This window comes from Drosophila melanogaster, chromosome 3L (assembly GCF_000001215.4).
Source record: "Drosophila melanogaster chromosome 3L".
Taxonomy (NCBI): domain Eukaryota; kingdom Metazoa; phylum Arthropoda; class Insecta; order Diptera; family Drosophilidae; genus Drosophila; species Drosophila melanogaster.
Window position 1 is genome coordinate 9,280,795 of NT_037436.4, and position 20,014 is coordinate 9,300,808.

General features: G+C 42.0%; 1 protein-coding gene across 4 annotated transcripts in view; it reads left to right on the top strand.

Annotated features, from left to right (window-relative positions):
* GluRIB (Glutamate receptor IB) overlaps positions 1-7,728 on the top strand; it is a 36,545-nt gene extending 28,817 nt beyond the window's left edge. For 3 of the 4 annotated variants that reach the window (NM_080016.4, NM_001274692.1, NM_001316480.1), the window contains exons 13-17: positions 125-239; positions 1,875-2,335; positions 3,214-3,458; positions 3,787-4,246; positions 4,483-5,981. In NM_080016.4, coding sequence (NP_524755.2) covers positions 125-239; positions 1,875-2,335; positions 3,214-3,458; positions 3,787-4,246; positions 4,483-4,587 — 1,386 coding nt within the window. In that variant the 3' untranslated portion in view covers positions 4,588-5,981. Of the gene's footprint in view, positions 1-124; positions 240-1,874; positions 2,336-3,213; positions 3,459-3,786; positions 4,247-4,482 lie in introns of all 4 variants that reach the window. The other variant, NM_001274693.1, reaches the window with a different exon arrangement.
* Positions 7,729-20,014: the final 12,286 nt, after the last annotated feature.

The window sequence follows — 20,014 nt, forward strand, 5'->3', positions numbered from 1 at the left end:
ACAGATGCCAGGTATTCCAGCCAGCCTTCCATGTCCCCAGTCACGAATTTCATGTCTCATGTTTACCAACCATCCCTACAGCGAACTTTCTTTTCTTTCTCTTTATGCTTTCACCTGCCAACAGGTGAGCGTCATCTTCAGTTACATCGGCGTTAGCATCGTGCTATTCTTTGTGTCGCGCTTCTCGCCACATGAATGGCGGCTCGTGCAACAGCAGCCGCAGCAATCACAGTCGCCAGGTGAGTACTGTACGCACACCTGCCCTTGTGGTGCCACCTGCCTGGGCATTTGAATATTGAATTAAATTGCTCGCTTAAGAAAAGTTCGGAATAGGCAATCTTTTAATACGTGGATTTTGCCCACGTAAAAGCGCTTAGAAATTTGCATTCGATTAGTACAAATGTAATTGTCTTAATTTAGAAAAGGCAAATGCGTTGAGCACAATTTCATTTTTATTTTTACGTAAACCATTAAACCATTATGTATTTGCTTATGTATTATTATTATGTATTTGCGCAACTTTATATTCTAAATACCCTAACAATGGTAGTTTACTATTACTTAGTTTCACATGTGATTTCAATTGTTCGTTATATAAACTAAGCTTTAAGTTTGGCCATAACGTGCATGATTTCGGTTGTAAAGATATATTATCTAGAATACTTAAACACCTATAACACATGTTCTTCGTTTCTACTGATTGGTAGTGATGCCGCTGCCATTGTGTCACTTTTTTTAAGATACAATTTAATTCCCCATTAAGTGCACAATTTCTTTGAGTGCATCCTAACGAGAAAATATGCGTAAGCCAAAAAAGGGATGATTCCAGGCGGAAGACCCAAAAATCCCGTAATTGTATGCATCTGCTACAACTTTTGACTTGTTTTGCATTCGATTTTATTTGATTTCACTGAAAATTCAATTATTTTAATCCAATTTGCCACTGGCACTGCTGTTTTTTTTGCTGGAATTCAGTTGACAATCGGAACGAGAGTCAGATACGTACGTATGAACTGGGGAAGCTAGTCACAGTGAGAGAATCAGAGCCGGCGATGTGGAGTGGCTGTTCATAACAATCTATTGACATCCTGCAAAACATCCTTAATGTAATTTTAGCGGAAAGTAAACAACATTCTGTATGCAGGCAGCGTTTGCAGAATGTGTAAAAACGAAGATAGATAAACAGAGAGACCCAGTGCCACAGAGTGGGACAAAGGCGAGTGCAAAATGAAACCTGACAAGGACTATGCTCCTGCATGAAAAAGGACACGCCGTGCCGGCAATAAAATCAGCATCCACATCAGCCTCACGAGCAGGACTTGGCTGGTAAAAGGACGAATGTCATCACATCTCCACCCGACAGTCAATGGCTTTGCAATTGAAGCAAATGGGGAACAGAGACTTGGCTATGGGTTTGATTGCATATCAATTAGAGCAGGCGCAAAAAGCCAAGCCAAACGAAATGATTGAAACTTGGACAGTCGACATGGGCACGTACTGACAGCTCACCACTCCCTGTTTTCCGAATCCAATTCACACTGGGCGACCGAACTAAATTTAGAATGATTAATTATGTTCTTGAAGACTACTTAAAAGCTTAAGTATGATCAAAATGGGATACCACTTCATCATCTATCTGAAACACATTTTTATGTTATTACCATATGTATTATATATATTTAGAGAAGTAGACCTTTTATCGCAAATTGATTGGCTTAATGATTTAAATTTCACATAGTCTAAATGTTTTCTGTGTCTTTAGTTTAGTAGTATTGCACTTTTTCTCACTGTGCATTAGCAGACTGCGTTTGCCGTCTGCGGTTTCGTTTTGCGGCCAACTCACCGCCCCCTTTTCCGCCTGATTCCCTTTTTAGATCCGCATGCACATCACGAACAGCTTGCCAATCAGCAGCCGCCCGGCATCATCGGAGGTGCACCACTGCCCGCTCCACCGGGACCACCCACACCGGGCGCCCAAACGGCAGCAGGAGCAGCTGCCTTGCAAGCGGCCCTCTCCGCCGGAAGTCCCGGATCCGGAGGCTCGTCCTCGGCGGTGGTGAACGAGTTCAGCGTTTGGAACTCCTTCTGGTTCTCGCTGGCCGCCTTCATGCAGCAGGGATGCGATCTGTCGCCGAGGTCTGTATCCGGACGAATTGCAGCCGCCTCGTGGTTCTTCTTCACCCTGATACTCATCTCCTCGTACACGGCCAACCTGGCCGCCTTCCTCACCGTGGAACGAATGGTCACGCCGATCAATTCACCGGAGGACCTGGCCATGCAGACGGAGGTGCAGTACGGCACTCTGCTGCACGGCTCCACATGGGATTTCTTCCGGGTGAGTAGACATTCTGACAGGTAACTATGCACTGAGGGAAAGTAATTGGACCATAAGTTCCTTGATTTAAAAGTGGGTCACCATATATCCTAGAAGGATTAACAGTCTGCGAAAGTTCGAAAGTTATAACTGTCTTAAAGTAGTTGCTTATAATGTGAATACAAACACAAATCACATCCTTAATATTGTTAAAATTAATAGAAAATGATCTAAGAATATATTCTTTCTGTATACCTAGATAACTTCCCATTTGATAGCCTACTTTTGGAATTGCAAGTCCCGATTGCCTAGCAACCAAATTAATTTGGGGGTGCTCATGTCACACTCATTTGACAACCGCACAATGGCCAAATCAAAGACAATAAAAGCCAACAGTCAAGACCTAGAAAACCATTGGAATTTGCTGGCTGAGCCTTTTGAGACGTCAAAATTGAGAGAGGCCCCAGCCGGGCCACGAATTAATTTGTGTTAGACGAGAAATAAAAAGCAATTTGCCGCTGCCGTTCAGCAATCCACATTCCATTTCTCCGGCCGTCAATCGGGCCAAAAATGCAAAAGAAATGGGACGCAATTCTATTTTTTATGGCTACATTTATTTGAGATGCTTTTAAGCACACTTACGCTCTGCTGCCCCGCCATGTGTGCAGATATATTTCTATATATTTGGGTATACTCGTATACTATGTACGTTCATATATAACTACGACAACCGTTGGTAGCCGACTAGGCACTCGGTTTCAGCATTATACTGATGGATATCTGGGCAAAACGGGTGTCCCTATACGCATGCATTCGATTGTCCCGGGATGCCGGGGCGTATACGCTATATCCGAATTCCGTACTTTATATTTACCCGTTCGCCTTTTGTGTGCCCGCAGCGCTCCCAAATCGGACTACACAACAAGATGTGGGAGTATATGAACTCGCGCAAGCACGTCTTCGTGCCAACCTACGATGAGGGGATTAAACGTGTGCGCAACTCCAAGGGCAAGTACGCCCTCCTGGTGGAGTCGCCCAAAAACGAGTATGTGAACGCCCGCGAGCCCTGCGACACAATGAAAGTGGGCCGCAATCTGGATACAAAGGGATTTGGCATCGCTACGCCGCTCGGTTCGGCGCTCAAGTGAGTACACTGCGGTGAAATGGGCTCAACTTAAGTGGGCTGTTCAGTTTTTCACTTCGAAACATGTAAAAATATGTAAAAAATAGAATTTTTAAAGCATAAATCATGAAATTTATACGAAAATTAAATATTTTAAAATATTTTATTTATATAAATGTCAAAGATTATTTAATGTGTAGTTACGGAATCTGTTTGACATCGGGGAGTCAGAAATTGATGCCTTTTACGGGCGAGAAACTGGGGAGTTTTCAGCCAGAGATGAAAGTTAACCCACATACTTAACAAAGCGCCACCATTCTCATTTCCATTGCCGCTCCCCATTCAACAGGGACCCCATCAATCTGGCCGTGCTGACGCTAAAGGAAAACGGCGAGCTGATCAAGTTGCGGAACAAATGGTGGTACGAAAAGGCGGAATGCAGCACCCACAAGGACGGTGAGACATCGCATAGCGAACTTTCGCTGAGCAATGTGGCCGGTATATTCTACATCCTGATTGGCGGCCTGCTCGTCAGCGTATTCGTCGCCATTCTGGAGTACTGCTTCCGCAGCAGGGACTCGCGTTCCGCGTCCAGTGGTTCCGGCATGGGCTTGGGCATGGGACTGGGCGGCGGCATGAGTGGCGGTAGTCTGGGTAAGGCCAATGGATCCATGATGTTGGGTCCATCGAGCGCCGTGCCCGGCGGGATGCCGTCCTCACATCAAAGGAGCACGCTGACGGACACCATGCATGCCAAGGCGAAATTGACTATTCAAGCGAGTCGCGACTATGACAACGGACGCGTCGGGGTAAGTTGCACTTGAAAAAGAACATATTTGATATTAAAGTAATTTAAAATGAATACTGGCTTAAAAGTGGCTTATTTAATATAATCTAAAATTTAATACTTGTAAATAAAATAAAATGTAAATACCAGTTTTATTTTTCCTAGTGTACGGCACCAGTTTATAGAGTGCTAGAATTACGTTCTATTTCTAACGCACTTGCGATGTTCATCCAAGCATTGATTCTAATCCACGCACAGTATCTCAATTGCGCATCGTTGCAGTACTATCCGCCCGCCCAGCTCTCGGCCACGCCCCCCGACGCCGGGGACTCCCTGCACATGAACGCCCACGGGCAGGTCTGACATGAGCATGCGCAGGAGTCGCGACTCTGACGCACTCCCTGCGCGCCCACGATCCGCCGAATAATGGCCAACAGCCGCCAAGAGACGGAGAAGATGATGGGCGGCGGTCACGGCGGCACAGTGACCGTATCCGTTCCGGCCACCTGTTCCAGCAGCATGAACGGCAGCCACGAGGGCAGTCTCGCATTGTCGCCGAGCAGCGGGAGTGCCACCCTGATGCGCCACTCGCCGGACATCAACCAGCATCCGTATGGCAAGTAAGTGCTCGGATGGGTTGTTAGCTATAAGGACACCTAGTCGTAAGTGCCGGACGAGAAGCCGCAAACCAAGCACACGCAGTAACACATCGTCAGAAGCTTAAAAAACGCTGCATACTTTGAAGCGCGGCATTTTTAACAGGATTTTACAATTTTGACTTGAGAAAAAAATTTAGTTAAAAATTTAGCTGTTTAAACCACATTTTTAAAAAATTATAAATATTTTTATCATTACCCAAGACCACTTGTTATTAGAATGTAAGCTTTATTCAAAAAATCGACCCATATAAGACACGAAATCATTAACCAGTTTCGAAAATGCGTTAAATTTTGCAACGCACTTAAATCGTTTCATCCAAAAATTTTTGCGTTATTGAAAAGTGCAAGTAATTTGAAAATTAAATTTCAATTTCGATTTCCAAAGTGAAAATGCGAGGAAAATGCGTTGAAAAATGCATAGCTCGCGTTGAGAATAAAATGGATAGTTATTAATTTGCAATAAGTGCGCAAGAATTTCACAATAAATCTCATAGCCGTGCGATGCAGCAAAGTATGCAGCTTTATTTATGCGGCCGCATTCAAATAATTGCGCTGCGCAATCATTTGGCAAACAATTTTTTTAGAGCCTGTCGGCAGGGCAATGCAAATGAATGGTATAAATTATTGCATTACTGTTAACAGTCAGCTGAGCTGGGCAGGATCGGATTGGATTGGATCGGATCGGTTCGGTTCGGTTCGGTTTGGATGAGATGCAGTCAGGTGGAGTGGTGAAATGAGAGGTGCGAGGACAAACAAGCAAATGACAACATACATACAGGCGGAAAGGACAACATGCCAAACATAAAATAACCATAAACACACACACACACACACATAAATAAGCGGCCAACTGCATACTAACATATATAGTATATGTATACACGTAAACACTGCAATTCATTGCATTCAAATGACTGATTAATATTTTTAATAAACAAAAACAACAAATGCGCCGCAACTCAATAGCTAAAAGGAAAAATTGTGAAAACACGCACAAAACATGGGATAAGTGTTCAATTTTTTTCCTCCTCAATTATCATGGCAGGATTTGTTGTCGCATATTTGTTTATAATTAAATTACAGAAAATACTGGCTAGCAAAAAAAAAAAACGGCTAGGCAATGAATACAAAGCGAGTGTCAGGCGGGGGCCCGAGCACAAATATTGTAATAAATTAATTAGCGCTGAATAAAGAAAATAGTTTAACTCATAGTTGGACTCGTGGATTCAGCATAAACAAGTTGAAAAAAAATCTGACAAGTGGCTAAATATCAGAATTTTAATTAAATTTATTTTAATTGAAATTGTTTTGATTTCTGAGCTGTGCGAAGTGAGAATAATTTTCGCAGATTATTACATTTTGCTATTTTAAATCCACTTTTGTTCTAACCAGATTTACTTAAATATTTTTTACTCCTATCCTGATGGATGTCATTTTGTATTCCGCCCCTTCCAGTGAGTAGTTTAACTAAACTATTAGGATAGGCTAGTTATAGTGTTTGAATTGTGAGGCAAATCAAGCAACAACAAATGCCGCATACTTCCGCATTGAAATTGGTCAAAGCAAGCAGAATGTAGCTGTAAATTAATAATTGTAAAAACTAATGAATAAAATCAACTCTAAAAGTAGTTAAATTTTAGCATATTTAGTATACTTTGCATTGGCATGGATCACGTTCTTTATTGTACATAAAACATGCAAAATAATTGGGAAAAAGTTTAACACTAAAAAATAATAAGTGGAAAGGAATGCGAAATACCATAACAATGATCAAGTCATATCAAAAGGCATTCAAAATGGTACTAATATTATCCAAGCTAACATAACAAGTTGAACAAACCGTTAAATCCAAAAATACTTAAAACTATTGTAAAATATTTATGAATTTATCGTTGTTAGCTCAAAAATTGTGTGTGCATAAAATTGATTAGAGAGCATTTATTTTTAAAACCATTCAATACTTCGGTTTACGCTTCCCATTCCTTATGGTTTTTCGGGATGGTTGAATGCCGGTGCCTAAATGTTTTATAAGCCAGGCTGGGAGACTTCAAACAACAACTGTTGCAGGTGAATTGCATTTAAACTCAATTTTCGTTATTTAATCTATGACAAAATCAAAACGAAAATCAAACAAAGCCGCTAAAGTGCATAAATAAATTTAATATCAATAGTAAACAGAAAATTCAAATAAAACTACCGAGATATATGTATGTTCAAGTGCAAGAGTAAATACCTATAAATATAAATGGTAAACTGTCTAAACAAATAAGTATTTATATATACATATATACCGATGCGTTTGCAAGTGCGAAACTAGAAATGTGTTGTTAGAGGAAGGACTACGAATCAAATCAGATAATAAAAATCCAGAGACAGAGCCAAAAAAAAAAAAAAAACTCAATTGACACCGCCAAACAAAAAAACATGGGCATTCAAGCGAATTTTGCCCCCGGCAACATGACTACAATATTAAAGAAATCAAAATACAATTAGTATTAAAATGCATAGCCGTAAGTCAAAATCTAAATTTGAATACAAAAAAAAAATGTACTTTTATTTTATAACACTTTCACGTAAATTGATTCAGTTCTGACTTTTAGCCCGGGAACCTTTTGAGATGCCATTTTTATTCGCCCGCCCTCCAATATAGTCTTGCCTAACCACGTGTATAAATTTCCAATTTATTTGTAAAATATTACTAAAGTAAATACATGGAAATGAGCAGCCGTCGGTCGGAGCGAGACATTTGATATATTTATTAACATTTAGCAAACATATTGTTATCGAATTGCATTTAACTGCCCGAAACCGAAGTGAAAGCATAATGAAAGCAAACAAAGATGGTAAATAAAACTAGCATAATAATAAACATTTTAAACGATTCCTTCTTTTATTTGAGGCGGTTAGTGGGTGGTAAGTTAACTTGAATCTGATGGATCATCTGGTAACTAAATGAGTAAATGAATTATTCATCTTCCTTCAAGGTGTCAGCACTCCATTCTTCCCAGCTCATCGTTAATCTAAATGAATTAAGATAAATTTGGCTGAGCAAATAAACCCGGCTGTTTAATAGTACATTGCCCGGTGGAAGCCAACTGACTTAGGTAGCTAAAAGCATTTGCACAAATTGACGGTCTACCGCACTTGCCACATGCGGCAGCTGAGAAATGCTGCACACACAAACACACGCACACAAAGGGGTGGCACAGGATGCCTTTATTATGAGGTCTCCTTGTGCAATGCAGTGACATGGAGCACCGTCCACGAACTACCCAAAAACAGCGCAGTACCCACAAAATCAGAGGTGGGAAAGGTATGTCGTTTACTTGAGCATAACCATATACATATAAATTATTTTAACGGAGTTATCGTAATTAAATTGTTGTGCAACTGATACCCAAAAATATCCTATTATTACTTGTTCCTATTCGTATGAATTTTCACATCAAGATAATTAGTGCTTATCTTAGTTTACAACTTATACCACTGACATATACCCATCACTGCTCAAAAGCCGAGTAGCTAGGCCATCTGCTTCGGAACTCGGTAAACTATTTACTGGATTCCTGGGATGTGTATGCAACATGAACTAAATGCGTTTGCGGTTGAATTGTTGCCTTGCCGTTTGCTTTGTTGCCATTGCCACCGACTCTAGTGCAACATAATTAGAAAGCGGGTTGGCGGAATGGCTGGCAAGTCGGAAGCCATGATTCACGATACCGCACATGCCGCAGTAATTAACACACAAACAGCCAAGTCAGTCCGACCGAACCAACTGCCAACCAACCAACCAACCAACTGCCAACTGCCTGAGTTAGCAAGGCGGCTTAAGGATGGCCCCTCTGTACGCATAAAGACCACTGCGAACCTCAAAAGATCTGCACCACACACACACAACCGCCCACTAGCACACTCACACTCCGCATTAGCATAAAAACCACTGGGCCAAAGCGTGAGACTTTTAGGCCAAGAGACCCTCCGCAGCCCTTGGGGTATGAAATTTTCCATTTGACAAGTGCCAAAGTTGGGCCGTCATAAAATTAGCGCCGTTTTTAACTTTGCCCAGTACACACAAAAGGCATCAGATGGAAATGGAGTGTGTGTGTGTGCGGGGTGAAAGATGTGGGGTCGAGAAAACACCACCATTTCTTTCCCCAAATATGCTCGTCCCATTGCAAAACTCACACACTGAGCAAACAAAGAAAAGGCCAGCCAAAAGTGGAATCATAAAAAGAAGAGTCCGAAAATGTTCAAGCTGTGGATGAACACGTGACTAATGGCTCAAAAGATTTTTCAAAACAAATATGTAAATATTACAGAAATGATTTGCTTGTGCCAAAGAACCCATTTTTGATCACTTATGAGGTGTTCACAAGTAGGCAGCAGAAAGAAGAATTGATTTCATGCGGCTTTTCGACCACAGAAAATATTGATGCTACATAATCAAAGACACCTTTAAAAGTACTTTGCTGTGAATTAAAATTTCTCTGATAATAATAAACAGTTCGAAAAAGCAAATAAATATCCGCATGCAAGTATCTCACTTTTTCACGAAAGTAGCTACCATCTCTAGCGTCGGCTTGCACATTTTCGAATACCTTTCGGATTGGCGAAGTCCCCACCGCTTTGCTCCCCGCGTCCCTTTCGACTGAGGCATAAAAACAAATGAGGCCCCAAACGTGCACTGGCACTTCGCTCCACGGGCGGTTCAGTCGAGCGTTCCGTGATGAAATGGCAAACATTCCGGATGGGTCCAGCCATTTCTCATAGCAAAAGTAAATAGGCTGCCGGGCCAGAGGGCGCTGCTTTGATGGCTCTAATCGATCAAAGGCAAGCGCCAAATCAATTGCCCGATGCCGCCTGCGATTCTGGATTTTGGTTGCGGAAGTGGACCAGCCAGCGAAATCACTTACCATAATGAGGGCCTGGATGGTCCAGACCGCCTCACTTACATACATACACATACACGCACACAGCTACTATATGTGCTAATAAATCTGCCCGAATGTGTTTATTTATTTGGTTGCCGTGGCGGTGGAGTCCTGTCATGGCAGCCTTACACTTTCCATTGATTTATGCCGACCGCGTTTGTCGTTTTAAATATTTATCGAAATGATTGGCGTCCACTTGCCTCACATCTTAATTATCGGACGAAGTTGAATGAAAATGCATGAGGGCGGGCTAAAGCGCCTCAATTTACATGGCAATGGAGTAGCGAAAGCCCAGTGGATTACACTGGTCAGCAGGATAATGGTGGATAGAAACAAAAAAGTTCACTGACCACCATCATTATGGAGTACATTATGAATAAATATGGGATCTAAAATATTTATGTTACGTATTTGATAAATTATTTTATTTTAACCAATAATCGATTCCCCACCCATGTTGCGCAGTGTATTTCCAATTAGGACGCGGCATGCGTGCTTCGAGTGCAGCTCCGTTTATTCCACTGTTCCGACGGGCTTAATGAGCGGTCATCTTCAATTAATGTGCAAAATATGCATTCACAATTTTTAATTTATTTTAACCATCCTTCCGCAGCCGCTGGCCGGTTGAATGGTAGCGGAACGGTGTGGCAGGTTTGAGTGGCAAGTAATGCCATTCGCCGGCGTCCATATCACTTACCTAGCATATTTATTGAAATTCAACTCCCGCATATAAGTTTTGTGTTACTACAACTACTACTACTACTACTGAAGTACTGCAGCGTCCACGTAAATTTCCAAATTACGTTGCCAGCATTTCGAATGGGGCTCCACCTCCCCTCCTCACCGACCCATTGAAACCCCTGAAGAACTGGTAACCGCGAGCGATCCGCCGGGGAAATTGGTCCTGTCTGCGTACGCCTTAATTACCCGTTATATTAGAACCGACCACGCCACATGCACCGCCCCCTTTTTGGTCCATCGCAATGGGCTCGTATTTTTCGGTCCCATAATTGATATTTTGGGAGCTGCGCGTCTGTCTTGGACGAACGTTTCGTGTTGCGTAACAATCGAAACGCTTCAAGAATATTAAATGCGAGTCCTGGCTGCGGGCCATCCTTTGGCTGGTTATTTATGCTACAATTATTATATTTTCTTACTTACACGAAATTCATAAATGCATAATATAACACCTTAAAATTGTTTACAATTCATGAGCTCATTTATGATACCGCTTGCTGTTATAATAATTTCAATTGCTTCATTGTAAAATGTATGGGGAATGTAATCTTTGAATTTCAGTTTCTGATTACTATTCAAAAATTTGAATTTGCCAAACAGATAGCTGAAAATATTTTTGGTAAATACAAATAAACAGAAATCAAAATACTTGCAAGCGAATTTGCATAGCTTTACGAATAATTCATATATAGAAACACTTCTTATAGCGAATATATCAAAAATCACAGTATTGTCTCGATTTCGCCCAATAGTTCCAATAGGTCATTATTACACACATTTTATAGGACATTCCATTTTCCCTTAGCCCGTTCGCCCATCTGGCCCTTTTATATTAAAAGGTTTGCGGTTTTTGTGTTAACCAATTTGCTTGTTTCCCGTTTACATGTGGATTCCATTTTGGATATTGAACTGCCGTCTCATTCCGTCACTTGTCCGCCGCCCGTCGGCGGCTGCTGTTGAAATATTGAAAACTTTTGTGCGGTCAGCTGCTGGATTTTTATCCTTGTATCCTTGCATTTCCGCAATTGTCAATTAAAAGTATTACGACCGATCCCAGGGGACAGGGCGGTGGAATGGACGACGAGTATCGCCCACAAAGCGGCATGTAAAAATCAATCAGAGGACGATGACATCGACCGCATTAGCTGGCCAACTAGACGAGCAATGATGAAGGATGAGTTGGGAGGCAAGAAACCGCAGTCAACTTGCTGATTGCGCTTTGTCCTCTGGCCATAATCCCAGAACCAGTCGCTGAACCAGAGAACCTCGAGGACCAAGACCAAGAACATGCCCAAGTCCTCATCCTTGTATTACTGCTCCTCGCCTCTGCAGATCCTGCAGCTCCACGGCATCTTCCCTTCGATTTTGCTGTGGCTCCTGTGGTGGCCTTTGTGCTCGATTTAGTTTCGGGCCGAAAAACTTTTGCCGTCTGCCAATACAAGAGTAATTATCGGAAATGCGGTCTAGACGTAATCCCGGCTAATGAGCAGTTACGACTGCTTCAAGTGTCGCCACGGACAAATTGAAATACAACGTTGAGTTAGTGGCTGTGGATATGTCAAAATATGAACTGCCGTGGCATTAATACAGCGACTGCATCTGACAGACCGACGACGGCAACTTCTGGTAAAATCTACTACTACTTTTCTTTTTTTCCACCACCAAACTAAAGGATAGACGAGTCGGCGTTCTGACAGCTGATTGATGCATTTTGCAATTATTTTTGACGCTGCCAGAGAGCTGAGATTGAAAACTTGTCAGTTGCATTGACGGAAAGTGCGGAAAATGCCGAAAAATCACATAAACGATGCGACAACGATATAGGTTTGTTAACAAGATTTATCAGTTCAAAAGCGGAAAAGGAATTGTCTAAATTCAGTTTAAAGTGATATAGAAATACACTTGGCATTTTAACTTAAATATTTGAGAGAAACAAAAACTCAAATTTTACGTTTTTGGGCGCAACATTTTGTATGGGAATATTCTACTTAATTTTTTTTTAAAGGCATTCGAGTGCTGCAATCCAAATCTCGCGTGTGAACATAAGTAGTTTTAATAAATCAGTTGTTTAACTTTCTGACTCTACTTACTACCTGAATTGTCATCACTTCGCTGTCCAAAGGCAAAGGACGACCCATAGGAATTTCAGCACACGCCTGAACAATTTTTATTTGCCACATTTTATCTACATCGAAACTTTGGCGTAACAAAAGATTAGCAAAGTTATGCCAAAAGAGCGAAACTTGTTCTTCCTGGCGATATTTTCAGTTCTTTTATTTTCCCGGCATTACCTTAGCCGGTTACAGTTTTTCCCTGGCCAATTCTTCGCTACTAGCTGGTGGTGGTGGAAAATGCATAGAACTCAACTAATTAAGACGCTGGGCGAGGAAAGGTGGGGAAAAACTGAGGAGAGCGTGCGAGAGATCTTATCGTTTGTGCTGAGGTGCTGAAAAATATTAGAAAGTTTCACTGCCTCAGAGGAAACTTTTGCCTTTGACCAGCGGCAGGAATAAAGTACGCAAATGACAGCAAATCCTCAGGACACCAAAGACGACGAGGTCGAAGGGAAGCGCACTGCAATTTGCAGCATAAAAATAAATTGGCTGGGGATCAAGCTCGAACTTAAAGAGCCCGGAAAAGCGCAGGTGGCTGTGTGAAATGGGTATATGTGAATGTGGGTGTGAAGAGAACCAGATGCAAATTGCTTAGTTTTATGGCTTTGGCTGCAACTAATCGAAGTGAAGCCAATGAAAGGTAATAAGAGTTCTCCAAGTGCAGTAGTAGTTGTCGGAAATAAATTGCAATCGAAGCTGGCCCCGGCATATACTTGATTTTATTCGACCCAAGACGACAGATATAGATAATTGAGTGGCGAAGTGAGTGGAAAATTGATGTACGGCTTCATTGTATTTATAAGATACTTTGCACACACATTTTCCACCAGCCAAATTGATTACCGCAAATGGCCAACTGCAGCTTTAACTGGATTTTAAATTGTCCTCACCGACATTTTCCCCCTTCCCAACCATTCACAGGATGCAGTGAGTGTAAGCCGCTTGTAAGCCGAGCAAGAAATGTGCCATCCTTTTTCGGTATAATTAAGTATTTACTTTCACTTTGCCGTCCGAAGGGTGAGGGCCTTAGCTATAGTTGTAGCCGAGACAGGAAGCGGAAATGCGATGCGATGCGGCAGGGAAATCAAGAAGCACAAGCCATCCGAGCACCGACATGAAAACTAAGCGAAAAAGCAATTAGAGCTAAACAATGGGAGCCAAGGGGGAAATGGGGCGTACGGACGAAGGGGCTGGGCAGAACGATGCTGTCTCTGCAAACTTGATATTATGGGGCTGCCATGTGTAAAATGCAGGCGAGCACGAAAATCCCAGCGGGGAGTTGGCAATAAAAGAGTAGCGTGTGCATATTTCAGGCAAAAATGCAACATAAAAACATTAAACAAATGCCAGACGACGACGCCAAAGAAGAAGAAGAACCAAACACAGATGCAGTTGGAGGGAGATGCAACAGTACGTATACTTCATATGTCCCTACAAGGACTTGCATTACGTATACGTCCCGTTTGCCGCTGCGATAAGTGTGACAAACTGACATGGCTTTCCGAGTTGCTTTATAGCCGATCCAGGCTCGTAATTTGATATGAATTTGCAATTTACACTGACAATTTTCTAACCCGCCACGAGGCAGTTGCCTTTTGCGTGCAACGTGGCGTATTCGTAATTATGGTTTTGCCAACGGCCACATCACAAGAAGCAACGGTTACAGTAACTTCAAAGCTACAGTCTAAAAGCTAAGCGGCCCCAGGTGCAACGAACTTTGATTAACCCATTTGCTGTTGGTGTGCGACCAAAAACACACACAGAACACCAGAAAAGTGCACTAAACTGGGACATTCTGTGACCAGAGGATCGGGATCGCGCATTTGGTGGCTTTCCTATCAAAGACTAATTAAAAACTTTGGCCAATGCCAAAAGCGCAAAAAAAAAAAAAGAAAAGAGAAACGCTTGCCATGTGCAAAGTTTTGTCATTTGAAAATTTAAACAAAAAGCTGAGGCAGCCAACGGCGGCAACAACAACTGCAACAAGTGCTGCCGCGGCCGCTGCCGCCGCTTCCTTTGCCACAGTGGCAACTTTGAAATTAATAAATTATTCATGATAAATGAAAGTTTCGCGAGTTTCTCCTAGTGGCGAGGAGAAAATTTCGATGAACTTTTGCTAAAAGAGCCAGTAGCTGAAATCAATGCGAGTGCTGGGTGCTTTAAAATCAATAAAGTCGCGAACGAAGTAAATAAAATAGGACAGCTTTATGTTCGACTCACTGGCCCGGGGACACTGCAATTGCTGGCAAAAATTCAAGAATGGATATGTCAATCAGAACGCGCCGTTAAGCAGCATAATCAAGCTGGCAATAGTTTTTACCCATTTACTTTGCTCACTCTGCCATCTCTTTTTTATGACTTGCCAACCGAGCCAATACAAACTTTTTGCAGTTTATGTAAAGCCAGTACAGGGTAGCTAAAGGAAGTCGCAGACTTGGTAACATAAACAAAGTCCAGAATAAATCGCAGCTTCTAAAATGACAAAAGTGTTAAAATCACTGACGAAGTTTGCTTAAAAAGTGCACTTCCGGTAAATTCAACCCAACAACTTTATAAGTGAGTTTTCTCCATATTTGAGCAATTGAATCCAATTGAATCCGCTGGGTATGTGACAATTCCACAGTGACTGCGTTACTTCTGCCAGGTGCAGGATTTTTTAAAACGTTGACATGAATAAATATAATAAATGCAGTTTACCACTTTAACAATTTGTCTGACGCCCGTGCACTTTTTTGGCCTGCACCTTGCGGAACGCTTGGTTTTGATTTGTTTTTTTTTTTCGCCATTGGTCCGCGAATCGCGAATCGGGAGTGAAAAATGCATGTGGCACAAATGGCAATCAGCGACATTAATAAATAAAATCGTTGGTCTTTTGCCAACCGACAGTAATAACATGCACGGCACAAACAACAGAAATGAACAAACAAAATGCGATTTGGGCAGCGGGCGAAAAAAAAAACGCAAAACGAATTTGTTCACTGTTTGTTGTTTGGTTTTTACTGTTTGCTGGCAAACAGAACTATGTCAGCATTTTTCATTATGTGCCAAAATGGCAACGGAAAGGGAAAGGGCAATTGTTGTGTTGAATTTGGCATCATTTTTTCAAGGCGTCACTTGAGTGGACAGCCATCGAAATGTAATTACAGCGCAGATAGCATATTTTAATTAAATTCTGAAAAATGAAAGGGCACAGAGGTCAAAACCAGCTATCATGTTCAATGCAATTTCCAGTACTTCCGGTGTAACACTCTACGTCATCTCACACGATGGCAAATGGCTAATGGCTAATGGCAATCCATGTGGCAAAGCACATAAAGTTTTCTGAGCGGCTTACGTGGCGTATGCGCAACACAAAGCTGAACAATTTAAATTGCACAAAAAGTGCCAGCACGTTGCTTTCTAATTTTAATTGTGGTAATGCGGTTTGCCGGCTTAAGCCCAAGCTAAATCCCCTTTTTCGGAATACCCCCTCGGCTTTTAGCAGGGGGTTCAGTGAAACTCCGAACGGTAACCGCGCTGTTTGTCAAACAAATTAGCAAGCTGCCTAAGAACTTGCAGTAGTTTTGCAACTTTGCTACTTTGTTATTGCAGGGCAAACAATTTTGTGAAAATTTAATTAAACTTTCGCCGAGTGCTGCCACTTTAAAGGACACTTGGCGGAGCCTGAAACTCGAATAAAGGCATCCCCAGGATGGCAGCCACGTTGGGGTGCAGTAACGAAAAGGGCAGAAGCAAATAAAGACTGTGACGAAAATATGTCAAAATCAAGGCGACTTTTCCGGCCATCGTACGTTGATCGATTGACTCGTTGCGTTGCCCGAGCCCATTTCATTTCGGACCAAATTGTTGGCAACATTTTTTAACTTTTATTGTTGCTGTCACTGGCAGAAGAAGCGGCGAAGAAGAACGTGTCTTTTCCACGCTCGCCACTCATCAATTTGCCGCCCAACCACCACCCACTGCAACTCGCGCGCCAAAATGGTCAAAAAGGAAATCAGAAACGGGAAACAAGAAGCGCAAAGCGAAAAGAATGCCATCCAGGGGATGGGGCAAACAAAAGCGCTCCCAAAAAATTATGCTAGCCCCATTTGCAAACAAGCAACTCGACTGATGCTCAACAACTGCTGCAATTTCGGTTTATAGCCCTCGTTCCTGATCCTGCCAATGCTTCTCTTGCTCTTCCTACTCCAGCTTCAGCTTCTGTTTGTGTCCTGCTGCAGGACGAGTGCATTTGCAGCTTAAACTCAATCAGCTGTAATTTGCACAATGCGGCACACAGCAAAAGGGGCTTACTGCCATCGAAACGATCCGGAGTGCATTAACCAGGAATCGAAAAACCAGGAACGGGCCGGAGAACAACATAATGCCAGGCAATCGGGCAGCCCAACAGTCCAGTGGTCATCATCTTTGGTCGGCCAGAGTTTGATGGCTACCGCAGACACGCTGAGCTTGTGTGAGTCCAAAAGTCCAGAGTCCAGAGTCCAGAGTCCAGAGTCCAGAATCCAATGCCCAATGCCCACTCGTCTAGATAAACACACGGCTATCCGCTCGGTAGTTAATGATTATGCCAGATTTTCAGTTGCACTGACTGCATGGAATTTGCGTATTATTTTAATGTCGATAATACCCGAATAAATGCCTCATTTACCGGCGGCGAGAATGCCAGTGGAGTTGATTTCAAGAGGCATTGCAAAATTACTGAATAAATCAGAAATCTCGCCAATTACACGGCCAGCAAACGATTGCCAGTCTGATTGCCAGTAGTTATTGTTAAGCAGCCACTCAAAAAAAAATCTTTATATCCTTTTAAGTAAGATGGTTTATGAAAGAAAACTTATTTTTGTAACACTTAGTTGTCCGTTTATCTATAAACAAATATTTTTTTATATGAATGTACATTTTGCAAAATTTATCTTCAAGTAATAGGCTTTTTTACTTAAGCACAAGAACCTGTTTAAAAAATTCAAATGCGCGTCATATTTTGCGAGTGTCCTGCGCGTGTATGTGCTGAAGTAAAGGATTTTAAATTTGCAAATGGATACAAAATGTGATTTCCAGCTTATTGGTTTGGCATTAATAATTTAATGGACCCTGCTTTTTGGCCGACGACAGCAGTTGTTTAGTTTTGATTTCGTTTTCAATATGATTCTTACAAGCTGGTCACATAGCACACTGTAATATCGCATATGCTGCGGATCCGGTGAAAACGAGTTGAGCCACCGGAAATGCCCATTTTCTGGCCATTTTTTTGTTCTTCCCAGGACCATTGTCACCTTTTTTTTTTGATGCTAGAGCGCCCAAGGAGCTGCGAAGAAAAAGCGAAGCAAAAACAACTGTCAGTGGCTTGTTGCCTTTTTATTGCGTTCCTTTTTTTTTTTTTTTTTTGTATTTTTGTGTTTTTTGATTCCTCAGCGTGTGTGAAGAGGGTAGCTTTTTATGCGTCCTGTCAACGCAGCAGTTTCCTTGGGCTTGAGCTCGGGTCCTCGAAATCCCAGTGTCGGCTGACAGCCGGCTGTTGGCAGTTGCCAGTTGCCAGTTGGTAGTTGGCAGTTCCTGTTCCTGTTTCTGTTCCTCTTCCTGTTGCACCTAATCGCATAAATGTGCTGCCAATGAGTGGTCCTGCTGCATATTTCATAAGCCAAACGGGCCTGATGTTTCCACCCACCTGGGAAGGCATGTCAAAGCAAAAGCTAACAGGATCAGCTGGCTGGGCACAGAGCAAAAAATATACAGCCTTAAGCGAAGGACATTTAAGGATTAGTCGTGTTTTTGAAAAGCGTTAATGCTGGTCTAAAATTGTAGTTATATCCGTTTATTCTTATAGGGAAAAGTAAATTTGGTCAAATATACAAGTTTCCTAATAATAAAACTATACCAGATTTTTCAGTGCAGCAAGAGAGATAACATATCTGGAGTTGCAGTCGTGCTGCAGATTTAAAGTTTTTAAGTTCCCTTGGCCATCATTTTGCCTGGACACCATTGATGGGCATCACCAGCTTACCTGAATATCCAACAAAAGCGCTTTGGAAGTGTGGCAAAAAAAAAAAAATTAGGGGTTAGATGGGGAAGGAGATGCGACAGGCGGAGGCAACTTATTTGGCAAAGGATTTGGCCTGGCTTAATGATAGTTTCAATTATCGCCCATGTCCCAGCTTTGTGCACCATTGCACATGGTACAGACCTCAGATTTGAGATTTCAGACCTCATGGCAAACAGGAGCAATGCGTTCGGGGCCCTCGATGCTTGCTTATCATTTGGCCATAGTTCTGGACGTCCTCCTGGGTTTTGCTCATTATGGCGGGAAGCCAGTTGGCGGCATTACACCCAACTCAGCCCCTGATCCCCTTGTGTCTGTTCGTGTGACAATGGGAAGTTATGGCTCAGCTGGAAAATGGGGGAAGCCTTAAAGGTTTCTAGCACGGAACACGGCTCACTGGCTCCTTAAATCACTGCGATTCTGGTTGAGAAACTGGGCTACTTCCGCTTTTCGACCATTTATTTAAGTTGCACTCAACACAAAGTAAAATCGGCTACATTTGATTGCCAGTTCTGGCTTTACTTTAGTAGCCTTTTGGCCATTGGCCCCTCGCAACTTTCGTTTCGTTTCGTTTCGTTTCGTGCTCAGCGAAAGTTAGTCAATGCGCGCAATTTGCTAAAAATAAACAGACTGGAAAAAAGTCAGGATGGGTGCGATATTGAAAGGAATGGAGAATGCCAAATGCCCTGAGGTATCGCAATCAAGCGGCTAAAAATCACCTTCAAATCGATGGTATTTCACTTTTGCATAAGTGTTTTTAGGGAACTGCAAAACCATGAAGATGTGAGTAAAGTAGATAAATGCATGAACGATAAATGCACAACAAATTGGTTTTAAATAATAACATAAATAACAAAGTATATTTTAATTTCATATGAATATAAAACACATATGAAACAAAAATTTGCATATCATATGCATTTTTGAAATTAATCGCGCAATATATTGTTTGATGATTTGGAAAATGTTAATATACCTATCACACATGAGTTTCTAATTAACATTTTATGTTCTAAAAGAAGTCCGCTAAAAATTTCGTATATCTTCTTGGGGCATTTTGTATATGAAAACGTACCCTTCGATTTCAGGGTATAATGAGGGCCGTTGGTAACTTGAGTCTTAGCTACAAAGTGTTCTCTTTGCCATTTCTCCCCCTTTTTTTTATTTTGTCCCCTCTTCATTTCTGTTTGTACTGCGCTTTTGCCGGCAATGCGAAAAGGAATCCCCGGAATCGGTAATCGAAGGCGGGACAGGGTCCAAAGTTCCTTCCTTGCAAGTCGACTTTTGGCTGTTTGAGTTTTCATTTTTATG